Raw genomic sequence first — 25,013 nt, forward strand, 5'->3', positions numbered from 1 at the left:
CTGAAACAATGATGTTGGGCACACACCTTGGGTAGTCACACACAACTAGAATGGACGTCTGGTTTCAACAGAGCAACTCTTGATTCAGCCCAAGTCATCTTCTTCTCAACATTGTTGTGTTACATAGTGGAGAACACCCTCACCCTGATACCCCAACGGGGTTTTGATAAATTAAGGATCATAGGCTGTTTTGGGTTGAAAGGGACTGAAAGTCCTCTGATTCCAACCTCCCACCTTCCACTATCCCAGGTTGCTCCAAGCCCCATCCAGCCTGGCCTTGGACACTTCCAGGGGTGGGGCAGCCACAGCTTCTCTGGGCAACCTGTGCCAGGGCCTCACCACCCTCTGAGATGAGGATCTGTGAGAAGTTTTAGCCTGCTCTGGTACAGACACGAGCTGGCTGCACCCTTAGGTTTGGGTTAATTGTGCTTAAGAGTTGGGAACGCATTTTCTGAGGCTTTTGTAGGTCTCCTTTGCCCGTGGATGACAGCAGCCATCCCACTTTGCTGGGGAGAGAAGCTGCAGGTGTGCTTGGCCACAGAGCTGTGCTGCAGTGGGTCAGGAAGGTGTCAGGATGGTGATGGGGAGGACACCTCCATTCCCTATTTCTTTGCCAGCTCCTCCTTCCCAGCCAGTGCAGAGCCCGAGGGTGGGAGGTGGGTGTCCCACTGCTGGTGGACGCAATAGGTCTGACTGGGGGGGACTTATCCTGACGCCATGTCTGTGGGTCCAGCAACAGGGAGGCATCTTGTAGCATCTTTAAATCCTTTGAACCCTCTTTGTGGCAGGTAGTGTGATGAAAACCCTTTAACCTTGTTCACAAAGTGAGGGCAGAATACATGGCTGGGGGTGAAGGCTCGAAACTGAGGCAGAGCAACACTGCTGAAATCTATTTCTTGCTTTTGGGGATTTTTTGTAGGATTTTTTGTGCATTTTTTTCCTCTTTCCTTTTGGCTCTATCTCTCGAATTGCAGCTCATGCAGATTTGTCACAGGTCAGGAAAACTTAAGCCATGATTTGCAGAAGATGAATGGACTTTTAAAATCAATTTTGTGGTCTCCAGTGTCAGTGGGGTGCCAGTCACCACAGGCTGGCACTGCCCAGTTCCTCTGCTGATATCATTAGGAGGTGAGGGCAGCATTCATTTCAGGGAGGCTGAGCCTTGCCACCTGCTAATGGAACTGAGCTGCCTGACCTTAATGTGTGACTGATATTTAATTTGAAACTTCTGTGGACACCAGCAGGCTGTAACACAAACAATACAGGCCCAGCAATGCAAAGCCTTAGCCCCGAGAAGGGAGCAAAATAAATTAAATTTGGTAATTAGTAAAAATCCTTGGGGCCTAGAGGTCAAACACGGAACTGAAAAAAAGTGTACTTTTCTTTCCACTTGGTGACCACACAGGCTTCTGGTAGGGTCTTGTGTGCTGCAGGGGGGAGTGTAGCACAACCTGTTTGTCCTGGACTGGTGGCAAAATTCTGAGATATTCTTGGCCCCACTCAGATAGGCCCCTCAGACAAGAGAGACATTGAGGGGCTGGAGCATGTGCAGGGAAGGGAACGGAGCTGGGAAGGGTCTGGAGCAGCAGGAGTGTCTGAGGGAGCTGAGGGGGCTCATCCTGGAGAAAAGGAGGCTCAGGGGGGACCTTCTGGCTCCACAACTCCCTGACAGCAGGGGGGAGCTGGGGAGGATCGGGCTCTGCTTCCAGGGAACAAGGGACAGGATGAGAAGAAACAGCCTCAAGTTGCAACCAGGCAGGTTTAGATTAGATATTGGAAAAATTTCTTCATGGATAGTGGAAAAACTTCTTCATGGAAAGGGTTGTCCAGGCCTTGCAGAGGCTGCCCAGGGCAGTGTTGGAGTCCCCATCCCTGGAGGGATTTAAAAGCCATGTGGATGTGGCATTTGGGGACATGCGTTAGTGGTGGCCTTGGCAGTACTGGGGAAATGGTTGGACTCTGATCTTAGAGGCCTTTTCCAACCTCAACAATTCAGTGATTCTACCTTCAGCCTCATAACCATCACCATCACCCTCCTGGTCTCCTTTGCCTGTCTGAGTTGCACAGGCTCTGTATTCCCCGGACCCTCACCCAGGGGGGTCTCTCCTGCCATCACCCCATGGCATCCTTCCTTGCACGTGTGTTACCTGCAGCAATTGGGCTCCCTATGGTCCCCATCTGGCCTCAGGATAGTCACCTGATGAAAATCCATAGGAGCGCAGAGTGGATGTGGTCACTCCTCATCCTTGGTGCTCAGTTGCAGACTTTGTTCCACTGGAACTGCAAGCAGCAAGTTGATTGGATGTGACATCCCAGGGAGCTGGAGAGCTTGCACTGGTCTGGGACGTTGTCCACAGTTGAGAACATCTGTGCAGCTGGGTCACAAGCTAGGCTGGGTGGAGGACGTTTCCCTCCCTTCCTGTGGGATTTTCAAGAGTGTGGGAAGACACACAAACCCCTGCCTTTGGCTCAGGGGTTTGGGATCTGTCTGGGACCCAGCACTGACAAGTTTCTGCCCTGTGAGTGCTGAAGGTAGCAGGTATGAGTAGGTGTCCAGAGTAGAACCACAGCCAGGTTATTGCCCACTCCCCTCTCCACATGAGCCTCACTTACCCCCTTGAGCAGCAGGGCAGGCATGGGGTCATTGCCAGAACAAAATAAAACCAGTGAATGAGCCATCCCAGCTGTTTGGCAGGGAAAAAGCATGGTCCCTCCTCAGTCTGTAGCAGATGAAGGTGTCTCTCTGAGGCCAGGAGGAAGCTCTGGGCTGGCGCAGCACCAGATAAAATATTCCTGATATCCTATTTGGATATTAGGAAAAATTTCTTCGCTGATAGGGCTGTCCAGCCCTGGAACAGGCTGCCCAAGGAAGTGGTGGAGTCACCATGCCTGAAAATGTTCAAAAAAACATGTGGGTGTGGCACTTAGTGACATGGTTTAGTGGTGGGTTTGGCAATGCTGGAGGAATGGCTGGACTTGATGATCTTAGGGGGCTTTTCCAACCTAAACAATTCTGTGATCCTATAAAAGATCAAATTGCAATCTCCTAAAAGCCTCCTGAAATCTAGGGCCATGACCTCGTAGAAGGTGTCATCCTTTGGGAAGGAAATGTCTCCACTCCCTAGGAAGTAGGAGTGACACACAGGTCCAAAGTTGAGCTATCCTACAGTGAATTTGCTGCCCACCTCCCCGGGGCTGACCCAGTGCCTTCCAGGATGCTCCTTCCCACTCCTGGTTGTGCACATCCATGGTTTGCAGGGCTGAAAACTGCCTACTGCTGGGAAAAAAAAGGTGCACATGAGTACAGAAGCAGCTAATTTGGGTGTGCTGTGGTTTGCTGTGGCATGAAAAGTCTGCTTGAAGGCCCTGCAGAGGAACCAAAATCAAACAAATTTCAGATGGTCTCGCAAGTGAAGCTGAAAGGTCACAACAGTATCAAGCTGGAGGTTGCGTGTGGTGCTGCAAGCCTCTGCTAAATATCAGCCAAAGATTAGTCCATCCTCTCCAAAAGGCCAAGAGCTATATGGGCTCTGAGTCCCCTCTGCCACACGTTCAGACCCATGGCATCTAAAAATGGCACGAGCTCCTATGAAAGAGGAACACAACCTCGGGAATAGCAAATTCTAGGGAAAATGTCAGGCCGGCGAGGTGTGTGAAAATGAATTTGGAAACTCCTTAGGTTTTTTGGTTTGTTTCTTTTTTTTTTTTTTTCTTTTAAAGCCAAAAGGCGCTTGTAGATCATGTGGCTAGTGCTAATTAATTTGGCGTTTTGCCGAGCATTGTCATGGCAGTTTAATCAGCAGCTGTGAAACGGAGCGTTGTCCGTCTGCCAGCCTCCCATCCCAGCTCCTGGGGATGGCAAGGGACATCTCTCTGTTAGATACATCAACACATCCTGCATTTGTTTGAAAATCTGGTCTTTTAAAGGCTTCATCTGACATCAAAGTTGTCAGTGCAGGAACTGTGCTGTGCAGGAATTTCATCTGGGGAAAGCAGTGTCAGAGCATCAGCTTAACTGGGGGGTCAGGCATTTCTGGAAGAGCTCAACAGGGCTGCAGGCTTCTCCCCAAGGCCACTAACCTTCTCCTAATTGAATTGTTCTAATTGCCTGGCAAATCCCTTGGCTCTGACATGGATAGATGGTCTAACTGGGTTCACTCATTCTACCCCAGTCCAATTTCTGGTGTCTGACACTTGGTCTCCCACAACCTCCAGAGATCCAAGACCAGGAATCTGAGGAGAAGGGGAACCTATTAAACACAGTAAAAGCCCACATGAGAAACCCTGCAAACATGAATTAACCCACTGGCATGAGAGGAATCTCCTCTCATGTTTGATGGGTAGTGATTGGTCCTGAAAACTTGTGGGTGGATGCATCAGTTAAGTTCAAAAGTGTCTGGATCCCCGTTTGGAGAAACCCCTGGACACACAGGATTTCTCTGCCACAGCATCTCACCTTCCTCCCACCGGGTGACAGCTCAGGGATTCCAGTCATTGCCACTATTTGTATTTACAAGGCACTTAACCAGCCCTATAAACAGCAATTCACAGGTTGTTCTTCACCCTGCAACCAAAAACCTCTTCTTATTTTGTTGTCTCTGTTAAGAGCAGCGCCGCCCCGCAGCCCCAGGAAGTAAAACTCTCTCTGAATGCCAATTTTGTTTCTCAACAGCAAGGCTGGTTTTGGAAAACAAGCTAATGGTGGCAACTTGGTGCTGCTAATGGAGTATAGCAAGGGGGCTTGCTGGTCCAGCAGGGCTGAGGGCTGTGTAGCCCCCCTGTACCTGCTGTGCTTGCTGGTTATGCTGAGTGGTAGAGTGTAGGTTTCCAAGGTAATAAAAACAACATCCACGTGAGAGAGGAAAAATGTTTCTGTCTGAGCAGGCTCAGCTAAAACACTGTCAGGAAGGGTAAAAATCATAGCAGGAGGTCGGCTCGGGTCCTGGCAGGGCGCACGGTGGGAGGGAGGCAGTTCTTTGAAAGAAAATGGTAAAGGGAGATGAACTCACCCTCCATTACCTTGGTAACCCTTCCCTTAAGATGAGTTAAGGCCACCTGGTTTGGCTTGCCCTCTGTTGAGAAGCACTTCCTTCTCCCAGCAGCTCCCCAGCGCTCTCCACCCCACGAGGTGCCCACTGTATCCAGCCAAGGGGTTGGTGTAGTGTGAGGATGCTGGGCACAGACCAGTTCCCCACCCTGTCATGCTCAGTTTAGCTCTGCCTGAGCTGATTTCATGGAGAGCAGGCTGCTGGAAGTAATGTTTTGCTTGAAGGAGGGAGCAGATTTTACTACCAGGGTTCCTCTCCTCCTCCCCTGCATCCTCATCTGCTCAAGCCCCTTCTGCTTCATGAAATCAGGGGCTGCATGTCTGCATCTCCCTTGTCACCCAGCTTGGTTCATTCTGGTTCTGTCAGGAGGTCCCGTGTCTTTCATGGACACATGAATTAATTTTTTGTCTCTGCAACAGCTTTTCTGATTGACATGGCTGGGTTTGCTTCCTTAGACTAGTTTAATTACTACTTCAGTTACTCTACTGACTTTAATTTTAAAATAAAAAAGTAAAAGGCCTTCACTGGAGGGCAGGCACAGGGGGTACAGACCCACCGCTGGGTCTTTCCTGCAAAGAGACTGAAGCCAGCATGGATTTGAACAGACATTCCTGGCATGAGGCTGATATTAAGCAAATGCTTCCCAACCATGGAGCATAACTGATGTTTCCTCCAAAGACCCAGCTGTGGGATCTGGGTTATATCTCACATGAACGAGGGATGGGAAGACCTTGCTGCAGTTTGAGGAAGCTTTGGAACATAGAATCATAGAATCCTAAATGGTTTGGGTTGGAAGGGTCAAGAATTGTCATCTTGTTCCAGTAGAACAAGGTAGACCAGTCCTATCCAACCTGGCCTTGAATGCTTCCAGGGAAGGAGCAGCCACAGCTTCTCTGTGCCAGGGCCTCACCACCCTCACAGCCAAGAATTTCTTCCTAATATCTAATCTAAATCTATCTTCCTTCCGCTTTAGCCATCCCCCCTTGTCCTGTCGCTCTGCACTGGCATCCAGAATCTCTTTCCAACTCTCTTGGAGGCCCTGCAGGCACTGGAAGAGGCTCTAAGGTCTGTAGGCTGTTGTCGGGATGCAGCATAGCAATTTGTCCACCTAAAACTTCCTGAAAAAATCACAGCAGGATGATGCTTCTTCCTTGGGTCCAATGGCTGTGCTGCATCAGAGCTGTTTCACATGAATGACTCCTTGCTGTGACATCTCCTACGTGCTCTGTAACGTGGCTCAGGGCTGGTATTTCCGAGGACAGATGGCCCAAAGTGTACCTGTGTATTTGGGGGTTTTACTTCCGACTCACCACTCCCCCATTCAGTGAGTCACGTTAATCCTGTGTGAATCCATACCATATGTGAGCCATCCCATTCCTCCCGGAGACCACGTGTACACAGAGCTGGTGACAGGCTGGGACAAGGAGTGGGCTCTGTGGCACGAGATGCCTGCCTTGCTTCCAGCCAGAACATTCCCCATACCTCTCTTTGAAGCAATCCTTCACTGGGTCTGCTGGGGTTTGGGGAGGCTGAGCCATGGGATCAGCGCACTTTCCAGTCTTGTGGGGTTGCCTTCAATCCTCCCTCCCAGCAAAGGGGGATGTGACTCTGAGGGGATGATGAGTGGATCTGCACCCCATGGGAAGGGGTTGTTCAGCCTGGAGGAGAGAAGGCTCTGGAGAGACATCATTGTGGCCTTCCAGTACTTAAAAGGGTGCTTATAAAAAAGAGGGAGATAGTGATAGGACAAGGGGGAATGGCTTCAAACTGAAAGAGGGGAGATTTAGATTGGTTATTAGGATGAAATTCTTGGCTGTGAGAGTGGTGAGGCCCTGGCACAGGTTGCCCAGAGAAGCTGTGTCTGCCCCATCCCTGGAAGTGTCCAAGGCCAGGTTGGACAGGGCTTGGAATAACCTGGTCTAGTGGAATCCCATTCTGGGATTACTATAAATGCAGAATACTCCTTGGACCATGTTACAAGGCCCTGACCCATCATCAGCCCAACACCCCATACCAGTTCCCATTCCCAGAATCCCCCCAGCTGCCTTCTGCAAAAAAACCCCATCCCTGCAAATTACAAAGCTTTCAGCAATGGCACCATCTGGAGAGTAACCCAGTGCCCCACTGGGGAACCTCCATGACTGGAGCTGACCATATAAGCAAAATCACTGTTTCTCTCTGCTCCAGCTGAGGTGGATTTTTGAAAGGCAGCCAAGTCCTCAGGCTGGGGATTTGGGACATTTCCTTGGCTTTTGGACAGTGGGAAGAGGCTGTCTCCTGTAGAGCACAGTCTGAGTTTGGAGTAAATCTCCAAGTGCTAAAATCCTGGAGGATGGCTGATGAAAACCAGTGCCCACCTTAGAGAGTGCTGGGCCACAGTAGTTGCCTGAACTCTGGAGAAATGGGATGTCACAGGGGCACAGTTAAAACAGCAATCCATCCTCAAAATATTAGTGATATTGATTAAAGGGCTTGTGGAAATCTGCCATTTTAACTCTTCCAGAATTTCAGGCTCAATGTGCCATCAATCAAACAATCCGAGTCACCCCTAAAAAACTGGGGCTACAATGATGTCACTGCACTGGGGGAAGGATATTGATACTGTTAAAGAGTGCACATTGAAAAGGAAAAATGTTTGAGAAATGACATTGTGGACTGTCTGTATGTAAAGAAAAAAAGAAAAAAAGCCTACCATTATTCAGTATAATCTGCTTCTCTAAAATTATTGGAAGGTAGGAAGAAAAATCCCACACATTTTTCTTTTCCCATTTTACATGTTCAAGCCAAAATAAAAAATGGCTTATGAGATTTAAGCTATTTATTACCAAATAAAACTGCATCTGGGCCCTGTGCTTCTGTGCCAAGTTTTGGCATTGTGAGAGCACAAACATCGAGACTTACGAGCCCCTTGAAGGTGGTGTTGATGATGGAAACATTGACTTAGTCCTAACTCTCTCAGGGATGCCAGATGCTGATTGGGATATTTCAGAAGCTGGTTGCAGGGAAATAAGATGCTGCCTGTGACATGGAGCTGTACCTGCAGCATCCTGCCTGGTTGATGCCGGGTTATCTTGCAGCCCTATGGGATATTCTTGATTGAATAAATGGGAACCAATAGGTGATAGCACCCGAGAGAATGGCCTGAAGTTGTGTCAGGGGGGTTTAAGTTGGATATTGGGAAAAGGCTCTTCCCCCAGAGGGTGGTGGGGCACTGAACAGTCTCCCCAGGGCAGTGGGCACAGCACCAAAGCTGACAGAGCTCAAGAAATGTTTGGACAATGCTCTCAGGCACATGGTGAGATTGTTGGGGCTGTGCTGTGCAGGGTCAGGAGTTGGATTTAATGATCCTTTTGGGTCCCTTCCAGCTCAGAATATTCTGTGATCCTATGATGGAATAAGCAAGAATGTGATTTCCTGTTCCCACTGAGTAGAAAAGCAAATCCCTTGTAATCAGCCTCCTTTAGCTTCAGAGGGAGGGGAAAATACCCTGGTGGTGTATTTTCATGGTGGAAGGGATAGCTGTTGTCATCTACTACACCCTAAACCCCCAAATTAATTTCTGAGCAAGTGAGGGGGTGTATTTTAAGAAACCAGCCTGGGCTTTATCAGCCCTGGTGCTAAGGAGGGGATTTTGGCTGTGGGTTTGTGGTGCCCCGTGTTTCAGCCAGTGCTGGCTGCCCGTCAGCCTCAGACACTGGGTTTTGCTGGGCTCATTACCTCCCCAGTGAGGATGAACCCCATCCTGCCCAGCTCACATGTGGCACCGTTTTAGCCTCTGCTCAACCATGGTTTCACCTTTTCTCTTCCTGATGTGGAGTCACAGGTCTCCTGCAGTGCCTCCCTCCAGGGTGCACACATGGCACCCTTGGGCTCCTCTCCAGATCTCCTTCCTGGCTTTGGCATCAATCTAAGAGGCTTACTGCTCCCAAGGAACCCCACCTCCTGCTTTTTATATAGCAAACATTTGTGCCTTCAGATGCTGCTGGGGCTCTGGGAGCTCATGGTTTGCTGATTAGAAAAAATCACTTTCCCTCGGATAGCCTGACACCTGCAAATTGCACCTGTTTGGGATTTTTTTTTTTTTTAGATGGATGACTTCACATTTGGCTCTATAAAATACATATTTCTTGCTGTCTGGTTAGAGTTTTACTTCAAACGTTATTACAGCAGGGCTTAGCAGCCCTAACTCATGCCAGGACCTCATGCAGAAATGTAAAGTGAGAGCTATTTCCACATCAAGGAATTGACATTTTACTTGTACTTTAAACACAGCTCTGTCCCTCCTGGAGTGACACATACCTATAAAGTTCGGGATATTAAATTTAATAGGGAACAGGTTTCCAGGATCTCTGATTTTTAGCTATGGACTTCTTATTCATGGAGCATAAAAGGGGAATTGCCGGGACGTGGTGCAGCAGGACTCGCAGTAGCTGGGGTTTTCCCAAACCTGAGTTCAAGTCAGTTCAGTGTAAAGAACTGCTGATCTTCCCAGACCTGTGCCAGCTCACTGCCAGCATCCCCTGCACCTCACACAGCTTCCCCTCAGCCTTGGTCCTTGGGATGGACCGTGACCCCGGATGCCACCGTGGCACTGGGAGTGCAAAGAGGTGCCTCCAACCAGTGCACAGGAATGGTCTCACCTCCAAAGTCCCTTAGGTTAATTAAATTAGGAGGTCCAGAGGGGACTGGGGACTTGCAGGAGCTCCAGAGGTGCAAGCCTCCATGCTGAGGGCTGCTCTTGGGCTGGGGGAGCTCCTGGGCTTAGGATAGGACCTTATAGTGCTGTACAAGGGATTTGCTCACCTTCTTCTTGCACTGCAATCACTTCCTAGGGGCTTCTCTCTTAAAAGATAATCTTAATTTTTTTGTACCTTAGAAATTGTAAAACGCTCCTGTTTTCTGTGTAATGTCACTTGAAAGAAGGACCAGCTGCTGAACTGTTCCTGCCTTCTGGGCTAAGGAGGGGCATTTTTTTGGTGCAGGTTTTGGACTGTCTGTAAAAAACACAAGGGGGGACTGTACATTATATTGGCTTCCCTGAGTGGCAGGTACTGCACATGCTGCAAAAGTTGCCCTCCTGGGTCCCTGAGGATCTCATGCAGCCTGGTAAATCCTTAGCACCCTACCTGGCACACGATTGTAGGGTTTAAGATAAAATCCAGAAGGTGACCAGCAGCATGGGATCAACCAATCCCTTTGCAAGGGGATGTCCCACGTCCTGACTCCCTGCCAAAAGGTTCTGGCTTTGGGACTGCTTCGGTCTAGAGAGCCAGAAAAGAAGAAAGGCTGGGCTGCAAAACATGCCCCATACAAACTGATGTGCCATTCCCAGAAATGGTGAAATGCCCCACCCATTTCCCAAGCCCACCCCCCAAATCACTCCCACTCACTCTGGAGCTCTGTGGACCTGTGGATGAGAATCTCCCACCTCTAGGCTTAAGATGCAGATAAATAAATCCTTCAAGAAAACCCAGCTGGTTATTACAGTCCCATTTAAAAACAGTGTGTGTGTGTGTGGGGGAATTAATGTATGCACCATGGAGATGGATGGGTTTGATGCAGGATAACCCACCCAAGACAGCCACCTCTGTTTTTAGCATAGGTTTCAAAGGCTGCTCCAATATTGCCATAGCAGGGAGGTTTAAAGTGGGTAAGGCAAACAATGCCTCCCCAAAAAAGCATCTTTCCCCTCTTTGCTGATAGGGGGAAAGCAGGAAACCTTTGCTGGAAATCCTTGTGGAGAGGGTATAACATGTGTGGGAGAGGAGGAGGCCAGGACCAACACTGCTGGTCTTCACTCAAAATATGCTGGGAAGGGAGAGGATGTTGAGGCTGGCACAAGATTGGGGTGCTGTAACTGCATCCACACAGCTGTGCCAGGGCTGTGGATAATCCCTGGATCCTAAATGCATGAGGGGGTCACAGGCACACCAAAGGGCTCTGCTCCTGTCTGAGCTGCTGTGCTGTGTCATGGGCTGACGCTGAGCAGATGCAGGGTGTGAGACCAGGTGGGATCACAAAGCCTTTTGCTTAAACAGGGATCAGTCAGCTGAGGGCATTGTCTCTTCCCATTAACTCTGTCTCTGGGGAAGGGTTACAGCATTTGGATATCAGACCCACGAGGTTTGGCAGTGTGTGGGTGGAGGGTTTTGGTTCAGGCTGTGGTGGAATTAAGATGCTCCGTGAACAGTGCAGTGCAGCCCCCAAGACCCTGCCAGGTCCTTGCAATGTCTAGCTGGATTTCCCCCCCCCCCCCATGGTTTTGGCTTTTTACCCGTTTCTGGATGTCCTGCATATCATTATGGTAGGAGGGAGCTGCTGCAAACCCCTCCCTGGCCAGTCGTTAGGAGCAGTTAAGAGTGTTTTAAAGCAGGTGTTGAGCACTTCTAAACGCCTGGGGAGGGATTTGGACACTGTGAAAGAAAGGAAACGTTGGAAACCCGAGTATTGAATTTCCCTTTCCAAACAACTGGCTGCAGCATATCGCTGCCTGTCAAAGTTGAAGGCTCCTGCCTGCACAAGTCAGCACGTTTTTACATTCCCAGGGGCAGAGATAGGGATTGCTCCAAGTGCTTCCTCATTGCTCTCTGCAGGCAGAACCAAGTAATAGACTGTTGTCACGCCAGGGTCTTTTTATTTCTTAGTTTTAAATAGAGGATGAATTCTTTCCCCTGGTTAATTTTCCCATTTCCAGGTTGGGGACTAATTCACATGGATATAACACCCTGCTAGTGATATATAACCACAAAAAGATGAGCTCTACTGCCTCTGACCCTCTCCAACTCCCTTTTCAACTTTTTTTTTCGATGGAGGTAACAGTATAAACCCTGGAGAAGAAACTTTGAACCCGGATATCTTCCAACAAACTGGGAAAACTCCAACTTCGTTTGTGTTTCCCACTCTACAGCACGTAGAACAGGCTTGGGTTACACTCAGGAGCTGGCTGGGATGATGCTGGGGGGAGAAAGGGTGGGTGAACATGTCGTGTTGTGTGGCTGGTGGGCAAAGACCCAAGAGTTCCCCTGAAGTTCAAGTATCAGCCAAACCTGCTCTGCCCCTGGAAGTGCTGGAGTTTTGCTCAGACTTAAGCCCTGCAAATGGCCAAAAAGCCCCAAAATGCCCTTGAGGCCTGCAGAGTGACCCCTGATTTTAATATGGGAATCGAGGTTTCGAGATTCTTGTGGGCTGTTTTTTCTCCATTCTCTCCGACACCTTCAGACCAAACAGAAATCAGAAATGTTGTAAAAAACTCTCAGAGGGGTTTTGCAACATCTCCAAAGACACTTTTCCTCTAGGGCCCTTTCCTGGCAGACATGCAGAGCTGGGCCCAAACCCATGAGAAGCAGGATGGTTTGGGTAGGAAGAGCTGAGGTGGGTGGGAAACATCATGCCAGGCTGTTGGGGCCACCCATTCCCTGCAGGCATGTGACAGCCTGGGAAGGGAGGAGTGAAACTGGGACCACTAAATCTCAGAAAACATTTTCCTCTCAGTGCAATTTGACTTTTTCTTTTTTTTTTTTTAATGAGATGATCCAAAAATCTTAAATACACCCTTGAATTCAACACACGAGAATAAAGCTATAATTAAAACACAGTGAGAAGCATAAAAGCAAAAAGGCAGATTTAAGTGTAGCAACGCTGCTGAAGTGTTTCTCCTTCTTCCTTGGAAAATATTGCTGAATTCAACATGTTCCTGTGAAGCATCATCTTCAACAAAACTTTTTTTTTCCCCTGAAGCTAGTGGGAAAGAGCTGTGGGAAAAAACCCTCATCCAGTGCTGTATAAACAGCTGTCTCCCTCCTGTGATGGGTCCAGGCTGCCTGGCTGTATCCCATCACTTGATCTTGCTGGTGCCCATCCCCAGCACTCATCATCACTTCAGTCCTGACGTAAACAGAGAGGGGGGTTGGAACTTGATGATATTTCAGGTCCCTTCCAACCCTTAACGTTCTATAATTCTGTGGAAATATGCTGATAAACACTGGTTGTTGCCAGTTGTAAATCACAGAATCAGAAAATATCCTGAGTTGGAAGGGACCCATAAGGATCATTGAGTGCAACCTCAAGCCCTGTGCAGGACAACTCCAAGATTCACACCATGTGTTGGGCTTTTTTTTTTTGGAATGCTGAGTCTAGGCCCTGGAAGGCGTCCAATCTCATCTTTTTTTGTGTGTGTGTATTAAGATTTCACATGCTTTGACCCCATGGTGTGCAGGAGAGGAGATGCTCTGCTCTGTGTTAGGGACCCTCCAGCCACACCAGCCCATATCACTCAACAATTAACAACAGGCTCCATCAGGGTAACAGAATGTTGGACAGAGATTGTATGAGCAGGCAGGGCAATCTGAGGTCTGTGTCTATGTGCTTTTTGGGATGAGCTGAGCTGTGCCTGCACAGAAGTCCCCAGAGTCAGGATGCAATGGGGGCTGTTGGGTGGCAGTGACCATCATACCATCAATCAGTGATGGGGGATCCCCTCTCAACCTCCGTCCCCTGAACTCCTTTGCAGCATTTTTCCATCAAATGTGCAAGACTGAGCAAGAGATGATAAACCTCCAGAACCTCCTGTTGTGTCCCAGGACCCAACTATGCTCCGTCAGCTACCACAAGGTTTTTGTGAGACCTTTTGCCCAACACGAGGTCTCCATCCTGACTCAGTCCCTGGAGTGGCACAGCCTGGACAAGCAAATAAGATGAAAGACAATACTCTTTATCCATTGCTAACATGTGCTGGGGCTGCTCCTCCTCCAACCACAAGCTGCTCCCTGTTCCATGGCATGAGGCACGTGGGATGGCACACTGCACCCTGGGCTGGATTTGAGCTGGCAGCCCATCAATTTTTGCATGGCTCTTGCCATCTTGCATCTTGCCCCAGAACGGCAGTGAGGGTGATGAAAGGTCTAGAAAAGAAGTCTTATGAGGAGCAGCTGAGGGAGCTGGGGTTGTTTAGTCTGGAGGAAAAGACGCTTGGGGGAAACCTTCTCATTCTTTAAAACTACCTGAAAGGAGGGTGCAGCCAGGTGGGGTTTGGTCTCTTGTCCGAGGTAACAAGTGACAGGATGAGAGGAAATGGCCTTAAGATGCACCAAGGGAGGTTCAGATTAGATATTAGAAACACTTTTTTCATTACTACAGTGATCAGGCATTGGAATAAGTTGCTCAGTAGGGTGGTCGAGTCACTGTCTCTGGAAGTGTTGAAGAGATGTCTGGATGGAGCACTAGGGGATGTAGTTTTGGGATGATTATGGTGGTGCTGGGGGAAGGGTTGGAGTCAATGATCTCGAAGGTCTCTTCCAACCGTGATTATTCTGTGATTCAGTGTTTTGCTAAATGAAACGAGAAAGCTGTTGGCAAAGGTGCTGAAAGTGAGACAGATTCCTTCCTGTCTGATAAATTTGAATTCTTTCCTCCTCCTCTTCCATCCTCCCCGGCCCAATCTCCTTGCCCTGCAGTTAGCTCTCCTGTAACAGGAGTGAGATGGCACGATATCTCTCTCTCCTAGACCACTACATTCTTATGCAGCTGGAGATACTGTGGATTTGGTCTGGGGATTTATTTTTTTAAATTTTTTATTTTCCATGGCAGGAGGGTTTGAACTGGATGACCTTTAAGGTCCCTTCCAACCTGAGCTGTTCTGTGATTGTCACCCCTCATTTCCTATTTGTAAGCGAATTTAAGTCATTCCGTAAGGGTATATGCACAAATAATTTGGAAAGGGTTAACATGTGGCTGATGGCATCAGGCAATTAGGAGCTTGTTTGTAGGCGCAGTGTGAGCACCCCATGGTGTCCTTTTCCATGTGCCACGTGAAGCTGGAGCTGCTCCCACGATTTTGGCCTTTGCTCACTGGGTACTATTGGGACCAATGTGAATTTCCCACCGTGCCGCTGGCTCTGAGGGGAATTTTAATGCACATCCAGGGAAGCAATCTGCAGGCTCCTGGGCTATTGAAAGCCTGGCAGGCTCTCCTGGTGCTCAGAGAGGCACCGTGCTGGCTCCTGTTCGTGGGGTTTATCTGCCTCCCCAGGACAGGAGGAGGGACTCTGAGGGGGTCTAATCAGGGCGAAATGGCCGAGACGGCGCGACTCCATCCCCTGGCCTGGCCGATTACAACAGGCAGATCTCCTTCAGCTGTAAAATCTGTCACTGAGTGAAGCCAGGGCTCTCCAGGGGCTGCCATCTCCCTCCCTGCAGTGATGGGATCTAGATGTAACACAGCCCCAGCCCCCCCACCATCCCCAACCCTCTCGTGCAGACCGTGGGCTGCCTTGACAAGTCGGCCAGGTTGCCTTTACCCAGGGGAAAAATTCACATGCATCGTAGGCAGCTTAACAACATGAGACAGATTTTGTTTTCCTCTTGAAGGCAGGCGGGCTCCCTGGGCTGCAGCTGTCTGCTCGAGACACCTATCCCAACGCCAGCTCCAGGCCTGATCCCATGTCCCTTACCAGTAGCCTGACTGCATCAAGAATACCATTGCCCAAGGAAAGGAGGTGGAAAGAAATAGTTCTGCTTTCTGGGTTTTTCTTTTCATAAAGCCTGTAGCATACCCTGTCTCACTGCAGGGATTACCCAGGGGCTTTGCCTCTCTGAGATGGGTCAGCGTTGAATGAGCACACGGATCCCTTGAGCCTTTCTGGGCGAAATACTGCTGGATGGATAAATTTGCATGTACCTAGGTATAGTCAAGCCTTGCCTGATGCTAAAGGAGAATCCCCAGGGGTAGAAAAACCCAGACCAGTACCCTTCTGTGACTCGATGTCACTTACCAACCTGCAAAAATATATGAACTTATTGTTTGCAGTGTTGGCCCTGGGGGCACGAAGGAAACGGGAGCTCTTCTGTTAATGGAAATACATCCGTGCTGCTTCAGATAATGTATGGAAACAATAAACATAACTGTAGAACTGAGGGGGGGGGGGAGAAAGAAGGAAGCAGCCGTGTAAGTGAGAGCATGGTGGTGAGGAGGATGTGTTGAGCTTCCCTGCGGGTTTCCACCATGTCTGAAGCCTCTGTGAGTGAAGGGAGGGAACGGCAGCAAGGCGGCGAGCAGCAGAACAGGTTCAGCCATCCACGTGCCTGCATCATATGTTGGCTTTCTAAAAACTAGTTTATACCTCCTCAGTTTGAGGCTGCGGCCTGTGATTGCCAGCTCCCAGATAAGTGTTTTGGGTGCTTCGTAAATGGTGGTTAAACAACCTTCCCCGCGGGCTTGCAGGAGATTGTCTTCACGGTGCAGGTTGGGGACGTGGGTTAATGGTGGGCTTGGCAGTGCTGAGTTAACAGTTGGACTCGAGGATCTTAGAGGGCTTTTCCAACTTAAATGATTCCACTATTCTATACCGTAATTCTAGATGATCTGTGAGGCCGTAGTGTTGCTGAGCTGGAAGATATGGGGAATACAGCAGACCCAGCTCCACGGCAGGTCCTCAGCATCCATCAGTGTCAGAGGTGAACTAGGCCATTGGGGCAGCCACTGATCTGCAGTCATATTCTAACAGTGGCCAGAATTACCAAAGTTGCCATTCCCCATCCACTGATCCCTGATGCTGACCTTGGCTTTAGGGCGTGATGGGAGAAGCTGTGGAAAGCAGCCTCCACCAAGGCCCTTTGCAGCTACATGCAATGATTAGAAGAAGGTAAACTCAAAAATAAATGACTTTGAAATGTAATGTTCAGTTTTGCACTGTTACTTTTTTGCCAGGGCTTTCTGGGGTCCACCAGCACTATGCTTGTTGAGGACTGGCTCTCTGTTGTGCAAGCTGTTTTGGTTATGCCAGCTGTATGATTTGATGGCTGCTAATAAGCATAGAATTGCTGAAGTATTCCCCAAAGTCTTTGCTTTGCTGTCAAAATCCTCATCAGCAATTGGATTAGTTGTAGGGAATGCACAATTACTACACAGGGTATTGTATTATGTTAAGACAAATTGATGGGTTTTATTTAATCATATGGTCCTGGTCACATCTTCATAGTGTTTTTCCTGTGGAGAGGAATGCATCACTGAACCAGGAGGTACAAGCGAAAAAAGACTGAAAAATGCTTGATTTAATTAATTAGTGCCTAAAAACGAGGCAAATTAACACTCTGTACAAAAACAAAATGGATCAGGCTTTTGCTCTCAGTTATGTTGGCTGTGCATATCTTCCTACACACATACCAGAGATAAAGTTTGCATGTTCTGGACCTTTGGGAAGTGTACGACTGAGTTCCCCCCAAGGACTGTCTTGGTATGGGAGAAAAAATTCAGGTCAAAAGCATGACCAGATAATCTGCCCACCCTGTGCTCTGTAGGTCACCGTGGCTCTGGCATCAAAGGTCCTGCAGACCTTTAACTAAATCAGACTAAGGGTTCCCAAGATCCAGTAGAAGGTTGGAAAATCCTTGGCTAAGGTTGCACCAGGCATCAACAGTTTACAGAGTGGCAGAAGATGAGAGAGAGGCTATTTTTGCTTTACTCACAAAATGCTACAAAATGTGTCCCAGGGAATGTGGGGGAGTGTCACTAAGCTTCACTGTCTTGTATCACCTTAAGACATTTTTGTCTGAAATACAAGTGAACTGCTACCTGGTGACACAGGTTGGTGTGTTGGGGTGTGTGGAGGGATTAACAGTTTTACCTGCTCTTGCACCTTGTCTTCAGGCCCTGTGAAGGTCTGGAGGTGTCAGATGGCTCACCTGTGACCTGTTGCAGCAGTTTGCCACTGGGAGGACATGTGGCCATTAGAGGTTGAGCAATTCACCAGGAGTTGCTTGACAAGTACCAAGCAAACAGCAGTCAGGAGGCATCTCCCCATGATTCCCTCTAGCAATTGTCCAGGGCAGCACAGGATCCCCATTTTACTCAGCCTGTACCTGTTTGTGGTGAATTTGGGACAGGCCATCAGCAACAAATATAACCTGCAGGGGAATGGAATATACAGACAGCTCTTGGGTCTGGGTTTGCAGCTGCATCATTGAGGAACGGTGGGTCTGATCCCGCCACCTCTGGTTTTAATTAATAGCATCGTCAAATCATGCTGTTATCTGGCAGTAGGGGAAATATCACCTTAAGAAGTTCCACTGTGGGTGGCACAGGAATTTGTTTCCCGCTGCCTCTCTCAGAGGGGCACTCTGGAGGATTAGTTTGTATTTAAGAGATGCTGTGTGTAATTATGCACAGTTTTGCAAACCATCCGTTTCTGTTAAGCCCTCTCCCGTTGTTTCTCTTGCTGGCATCTGGCTTGCTGTGTGTCTCTCCTGTTTCCATATGGGAGAGAGCAGAAAGCACTCAGGGCTCCCTAGGCTGTTGTGATGGACTGGCCCTGCCTGCCAGGGAGGCGGGAGCAGAAGGGGTCTGGGTGAAGAAGGCATGATGTGCATGCCTGTGTCTGGGGATGACACTCAGTGTCTCTTGGTGCTGTTGTTCCTGGATATTTTGGGCCATTCCTGAAGTTTTAAAAAAGAAGGGGAGTTTTCTAGGAAGATGAGGTGTTCAAAACGTCATGCAAAAGGATAGAAGTCCTATCCTGTGAGTGATCCTCAGCAAAAAGGCATTTCTAATAGCCTCACTTGAGTCTCATCCTTCACCTCTTCATTGACTCTTTCCCTAGCTTGAGAGTGAAAAGTTTTGCAGAGTGCCTTTAAATGCTCCAGGAATGTAGGAATTAACATGCTGGATTGGAACGAGTGCCTGTCCAAGTGAGGATCTTGGGCAAGGTGCAAGTCAGTGCCAGATGTTTCGCAAAACGCCTCCACTACGTATATCTTTCACACCTCATTTCTTCCTCACTCCCATCAGCTTCATGGCTGGTCTCATAGCAGTCTGTGTTATGTTTCCAGCAGCTGCTCTCTCCCTGCAAGCAGCTCACGAGGACGGGCTATTGCAGGGTCTCAGCAAACACACGTAGCCTTCATCCTCCCCTCTCAGAGGTGGGAGGTGTCTCACTCATGTCCTGCAGTCAGGGAGAGAGAGTTTCTTGGAGCAGAGATTATTTCCTTGCCTATGAGACATTTTTAGAGAGGCAAAGAAATACCTTGACTTGCATGGAAAGTCTGCAGTTCAGGGAAAGCTTTGAAAACTCCATATTTTAGAAAATGGTTTTTCCCTTTTCTAAAATGATGAGGCTGTGTCACAGAAACGTAGAATGGTTTGGGTGGGAAAGGACCTTTAAAGGTCATCTGATCCAACCCCCCTGCCGTGGGTAGGGACACCTTCCACTAGACCGGGTTGTGTTCTCTTCTCTTCCAGGTGCTCCCTTTCAAAGGTCTCAGCATCCCCATGCTACCTCCTGCCGGCATTTCCACCTGGGTCCCCAGCCTCAGCTCTCCGCCGACTTCACCCTGCCTCACGCGGTGCAGCCCCAGCCGGGGCTGACCCCTCACATGGCCCCCGCACACCAGCACAGTGGCCCCCTGCACCAGCCCCTGGCCCCAGTGCCACCCCTGCCCTTCCAGGACGTCGCTGGACCCTCCTTCCTACCTCAGGCGCTACACCAGCAATACCTCCTCCAGCAGCAGCTCCTTGAGGCACAGCACCGCCGGCTCATGCCCCATCCCAGGTAAGGGGGTCCTGCTCTTCCTGAGGGATGTTGAGGAGCTACATCAACCTCTTTTCACCTGCAGAAGCCCAGCAGTTCTGGCGGCGTTGCGTTTTCTTCACGAGTTCGTCTGTGCACCCTGGAAATTCATCCACCAGAAGGGAGGCTGCAGGGCAAGCTGCACCTGAACAGGCACCTTTGCCTTGGGGATTCCCTACTGTGCTCATCTACTGTGTACCTTTCCCATGGGGATCCATACAGCGCTCATCTAGTGTGTCCCAAGGTCACCTGTTGTTGTCACTCGTAGGAGAATCACGATGGCATTGTGGTGAACCTGTCCTGCGTGGCAGAGAGAGGGACAGACTGTGAGGGTGAGCTACACCCTTGCAGCTGCTGTTTCAAAGCAGTGCAAGAGGTTGTATCTACCTGTCTCATTTTTACACATGAAGATCTCGCCCTCCTAGGTCTAGGTAGGCTTTCCATCTCTATGAGGGAATGGTGCCACTGACCTGCAGCACATTCTGTCACTGAAAGCATCTTAAATTCAGACTGGGTTGACGAATGCAGAGAGACCTACTGTAACTCAGCAGAGGTGGAAATGGATGCCTGGCCTTGCCTTGATTGTGTTTTTTGAGAGAGTAGTCCTTGTTTTGTAAACATGTGGAAGCTATTTGTGGGTTGTATCCATGGATCAAGAATCAGAGGATGAATCCTTGCAATAATGCTTCATTTGGAAAGAATGCTACAGATAGAAACCCCTTTCTTTCCATACCCTTTCTGTTTTAAAATTGTGTGTTCTTCTCATTATTGTTTTGTTTTGCATAAGCTGGATTTTAGGTGGTTTTAAAGATTAGATAATAATTGGGTGGCGAGTATGTTCAAGGCTGAGGTACTGATGATACGCATGTTTATCTCTTAGTCATAAGCTGAATTCAAATAAAAGCACAGAACACAGTTCCATGCAGATTCTGCTTTGGTAAATGCTGTCAGTTTTATATTTGTAAGTGGGCTGTGAAAAAAGGCAGGAACCTCTTGGCCAGGCTCAGAGCTTGTCTCTGAAAGCACAGCAGCAGGGGAGGAGGGTGTCAGAACCCTTACAGGTGTGGGGCAGGAGGTCCCAATAATGGGAATGTGGGTTGTGCCTTTGAAGTGAGGTCTCTGAGCTGTGGCAGCATTAAAATTTATTTACCTAACAGTTCCCTGTTCCATTTGCTCTGGCCTTTTTTCTGAAGATTTGCTTTGTGGCTTCTCTGGTAAGTGGGGACTCAGCAGGGAGTGAAGGTGGTGAGTCTGTCTGTAATGCAAATCCTGCTTGTGCATCCACCTTGTCTCTTGCCAAATGTGGACATTGATCAAGCAGCACATCCTCTTCCCCTGAGTGGTTCAACTAGACAATAACCACAAGACTCAAATCCCTAGGAAAACTCTGTTGTATTTTCTACCACTTTCTTTTCCCTGCCTGCAATGGCAGCAGAGCTGAGGGAGAAGGAGCTGGATCCCAGCCTGGCCTGTCCATCAGCCAGAGAAATGTTGGCAAAGGCCAGCGAGAGTAAATTCTGCTTTCAGTCACTCCTGAGTAATCCAGTTATGAATGAGGTTCCCCAGGAGTTTATGGACTGCATGGGGAGATGAGACAACCTGCAGCTTCTTTATGATGATGGATCAGGCTGAAGCGGGGACACGTTTTATCTTGTGTGTTGTTTATGGGGCTGACTGTGGAGAAAAAAAAATAGTACCAACAGCATGAAGCTACTCAGGAAGGTGTTGTTTGATTTCCTCTTTTTCTCTCCATGTTGCCACCAAATAGCATCTCCTGTAAACTGAGCACATGTGGTTGCCAAAGGGCGTGAGTGTCAATGTCCGTGGCGACGATGAGGAAATGCCACAGCCCTGGGTTCCTCTTCCCACCATCCCTGACACCTGCCTGGGCTGTTTTGGACACGTATTCACATTGGGGTTTTCCCATGGATTATTGACAGGAGGCTGGAGCAGGAGCTGTAGATCCCAGTGCCACCTGTGTCTGACTGTGTCACTGTTCTCTCTGTTGCAGGCGTGCTCAAGAGCGCATGTCTGTCCAGCCTCACCGCCTACACCCCAGCTTCGACTTCAGCCACCAACTGCAGACTCCACAACCCATGGGGCCCCAGCCCAGGTATTTAGCAGAAGGCACGGACTGGTAAGTGATCCACATTTCACTAGTGCGTTGAGTGAGGTCTTTAAAAAGTCCCAGGAAGGCTGCAAGAGTTGGGGAGTGTCATCAGGGATCAATGCTTTCATGGAAGCCAGTGGGGCAGCTCAACAGTTACAGTGTGGGGAATGTGCAGTGGGAAAACTCGCCTCTGAGAGGGCCATAAGTGTGTGCTAAAGCCTCCAGGCACATATATAGAATTATAGAATTATTTGGGATGGAAAAACCCTCTAAGATCATCGAGTCCAACAATTCCCCAGCACTGCCAAGCTGACCCATGTCCCCAAGTGCTACATCTACACGGCTTCTAAATCTCTACAGGGACAGGAACTCTGTCACTACCCTGGGCAGCCTGTGCCAGAACTTTACAGCTCTTTGGGTGAAGGAATTGCTCCTGATATCCAATCTAAACACTTCTTGACACAACTTGAGAACATTTCTTCTTGTTCTATCCCTTGTTCCCTGGGAGCACAACCTGACACCCACCTGGCTCCACCCTCCTGTCAGGGAGTTGCAAGAGAGTGAGAAAATCCCCCCAAGCCTCCTTTTCTCCAGGCTGAGCCCCCTCAGCTCCCTCAGCTGCTCCAGCTGCTCCAGACCCTTTTCCAGCTCCATTCCCTTCTCTGAACATGCTCCACTGTTATTGCCCATAACTCTTCACCTACAGATGTAGAGTACAGCCAAGCATTAATCTTCCCCAGTGGCTCTTCCTGCTGCAGGGCACAGACAGGGTCTTTTTCCTTTAGACCACTGTCTCTGCCTGAACTAGACCTTCTGCTGTCCTTCAGGCACCTAAAAAACAGTGGCCATAACTTCTTCTGTGTTCTCAATTAGGGACCACCATGCTGCTCTGCCATGCAGGGTAGCATGAATCAAGATTTGTTTATCATTCTCCCACTGTAGTGTTTAATACCCTGGAAAAGCTTTGCATGGAATTGATCACTTCATTTTCAGAGCAGGTTTTGAGCTCTTGAACATTTAATAAGGTATGGTGCCCTACTTGATAGAATAAGGAAATAAAAACATACTTCTGTAAGCTAAGCAAAGTCCATTCTGTACACTGAATGGAAAAAATAGCATGTGAACTTGTAATTAGAGACAATCGCAACGTATACCTACAAGAGGACCAAAATAAAATGGGATAGGAAATCTTAATGAGGGCATTTCCTAACATTTGAATGCTTCACTCCACAAATGAATAGTCCTACTTTAACACCGGGTGGGGTTTTTTTCCCCTTCAGTGCAATAATAGACAGCCAAAAATATGGCCACGTCCTTCTGCCATTTTCTTCTTAGGTGTTCCCATTACTGGCATTCCCTGTGGGCTGAATGTGGCCAGGATGACATGGTTCTGATCGGTTTGCAAAGCAGCTCATGTACCATCTGGATAGAGACATTCTTTCTGCCTCTATTTCAGCGCAGAGCGTTTAATTATAATAATTAGAAGGATCTGATAAAGCGTCACTTTATGTTCCCTCCTCCTCCCTCCTTTTCCCCGCTGTGCTACTCCATAACCTTATAAAACCTAAGGAGTGGGGATGACAGAAATCATACACTGTGTGTGTATGTTTGGGTGACTCATTTTTCCTCAGGGCACATGTACAGTTTTTGCCCAGTTACAGATATATAAAAACTTCCCTCTAGTGTGTTACCCCTGGATGAGCAGCAGCAGCATTTTCTCAGAAGCAGTAGGTGGTGGGCACTGCCTCGGGAAGCGGGGATGGAAGGAGGATCTGAAAGGGATCAGTCATCCCAGAAAGCCCAGCCTCAATTAAAATCTTCTGGTGAAGAATAAATCAACTCCCATTTGGTTCCATAAACCATCTCCTGCACACGCACATAGTGATGGCCATCCAGGCTGTTATCTGGAATCTTATCTGCCACTTTTGGTTGTTGGCAGCCCATGTACCATAAGCATCACATCTTGAACCTCTCATCTGAGCATCAAGATGCTGTACAGTCATCCCTGTAGCACAGGCTAGGAAGCAATAGTTATTTCTGATTTTCTTCAGCTGGTGCACTCTGCTTAGTCACCCCCAAACCCTGGGAAAACACAGTACCATGCAGTAGTCTGCTTTGGACCCATCTGTAGACCCACACCATCACTTCAGGAACCTCAGCATCTGATTTTGAGTCTCTAGGTTCACAAACAGTTCAGCAGTACTATTGTTGCAACTACTTGTACAAGCTGATAATGGCCATTCACCTTTGAGAGATCTCTTCAGTCCTCGATCTCAAAGCACTCTATGGAATACCACTTCTCTTCTGTAGACAGGGAATAGGGATGGCAGAGAGGAAGTGGTCAAGGTCATGCATCAGGAAAGTGACAGGGCTGGAAATGGAACCAAAACCTCCTGATATCCAGTTGAGCTTTTCATCCACCTGGGAACAGTCTTAAACAATGGGATAAATATCCGAAATTGTGACACGGGAGCTGGAAACTACCCAGTGCTGTGAATTCTCATCCTGGTTGTGTTCTGCCAGTTGCCTGCTGTGTTTTATCCCCTGCCAGGTTTTGTCTCTCTAGCACAGGGCCAGTAAAGATAGTCCCTCTCCTGGCCTCAAATTAGAATCACAGAGCCACAGAATATTCTGAGCTGGAAGGGACCCACAAGGGCCATCAAGTCCAACTTGGTGCAGGGTGCCTTACCAGGGGATTCAAGAGCCCTTGTGCTGCTGCCTGGTGCACAGGCTGTTCTGGATGAAGGATTTCTACATTCACGGCCCCTTCACATCCTCTGCCTTCTGCTGGGTGGAAGCAGTTTCACAGCTGCTGGAGGACACATCTGGGTTGCTCCTAACAAGCTGTGGTATGCACTGCTGCTGTCCCTCCACGCAGGGGAGGAGAAGTTTGAGGCTGAGACGGGAAGCCACCCCTGTGCTCTAATTAGCTTTGCTTTGGCAAATGTGAAGACAATGGTTATTAGAGCTCTGGATTTTGTAATTATGATAAAGTGAATGATGTTCAAAGCACTCGTTTGCTGAGAGACTCTTTGGCTGGAGAGAACAGGGATCAGCTAATTGGATTATAGATGGAGATGCTGCATGAGGTCTCCTCCTATCCCCTCCACACGGTGTGACAATGGGGCTGCAGTTTATGTCTCTGTGATGGATTGGGCAGAGCTGTGAAGTTGGATGGGATCTTGGTCATACCAGGTCCGGGGATTGAGCCGGGTTATTCTTCTGGATAAGAGTGTCCAGATTCACCAAGCTGAGCTCCACTTCTGCTCGCCTGGGCCAGGCTGCGTGCAGGCTAGT

At 48.7% G+C, this 25,013-nt stretch overlaps 1 protein-coding gene across 2 annotated transcripts in view; it reads left to right on the forward strand.

Annotated features, from left to right (window-relative positions):
* Positions 1 to 25,013, forward strand: part of RNF165 (ring finger protein 165) — a 48,992-nt gene that overhangs the window by 16,834 nt on the left and 7,145 nt on the right. For both annotated transcript variants that reach the window (XM_027656089.1, XM_027656090.1), the window contains exons 2-3: positions 19,279 to 19,588; positions 21,618 to 21,743. In XM_027656089.1, coding sequence (XP_027511890.1) covers positions 19,279 to 19,588; positions 21,618 to 21,743 — 436 coding nt within the window. The remainder of the gene's footprint in view (positions 1 to 19,278; positions 19,589 to 21,617; positions 21,744 to 25,013) is intronic.

This window comes from Corapipo altera, unplaced genomic scaffold, assembly GCF_003945725.1.
Source record: "Corapipo altera isolate COAL_440 unplaced genomic scaffold, ASM394572v1 61553, whole genome shotgun sequence".
Taxonomy (NCBI): domain Eukaryota; kingdom Metazoa; phylum Chordata; class Aves; order Passeriformes; family Pipridae; genus Corapipo; species Corapipo altera.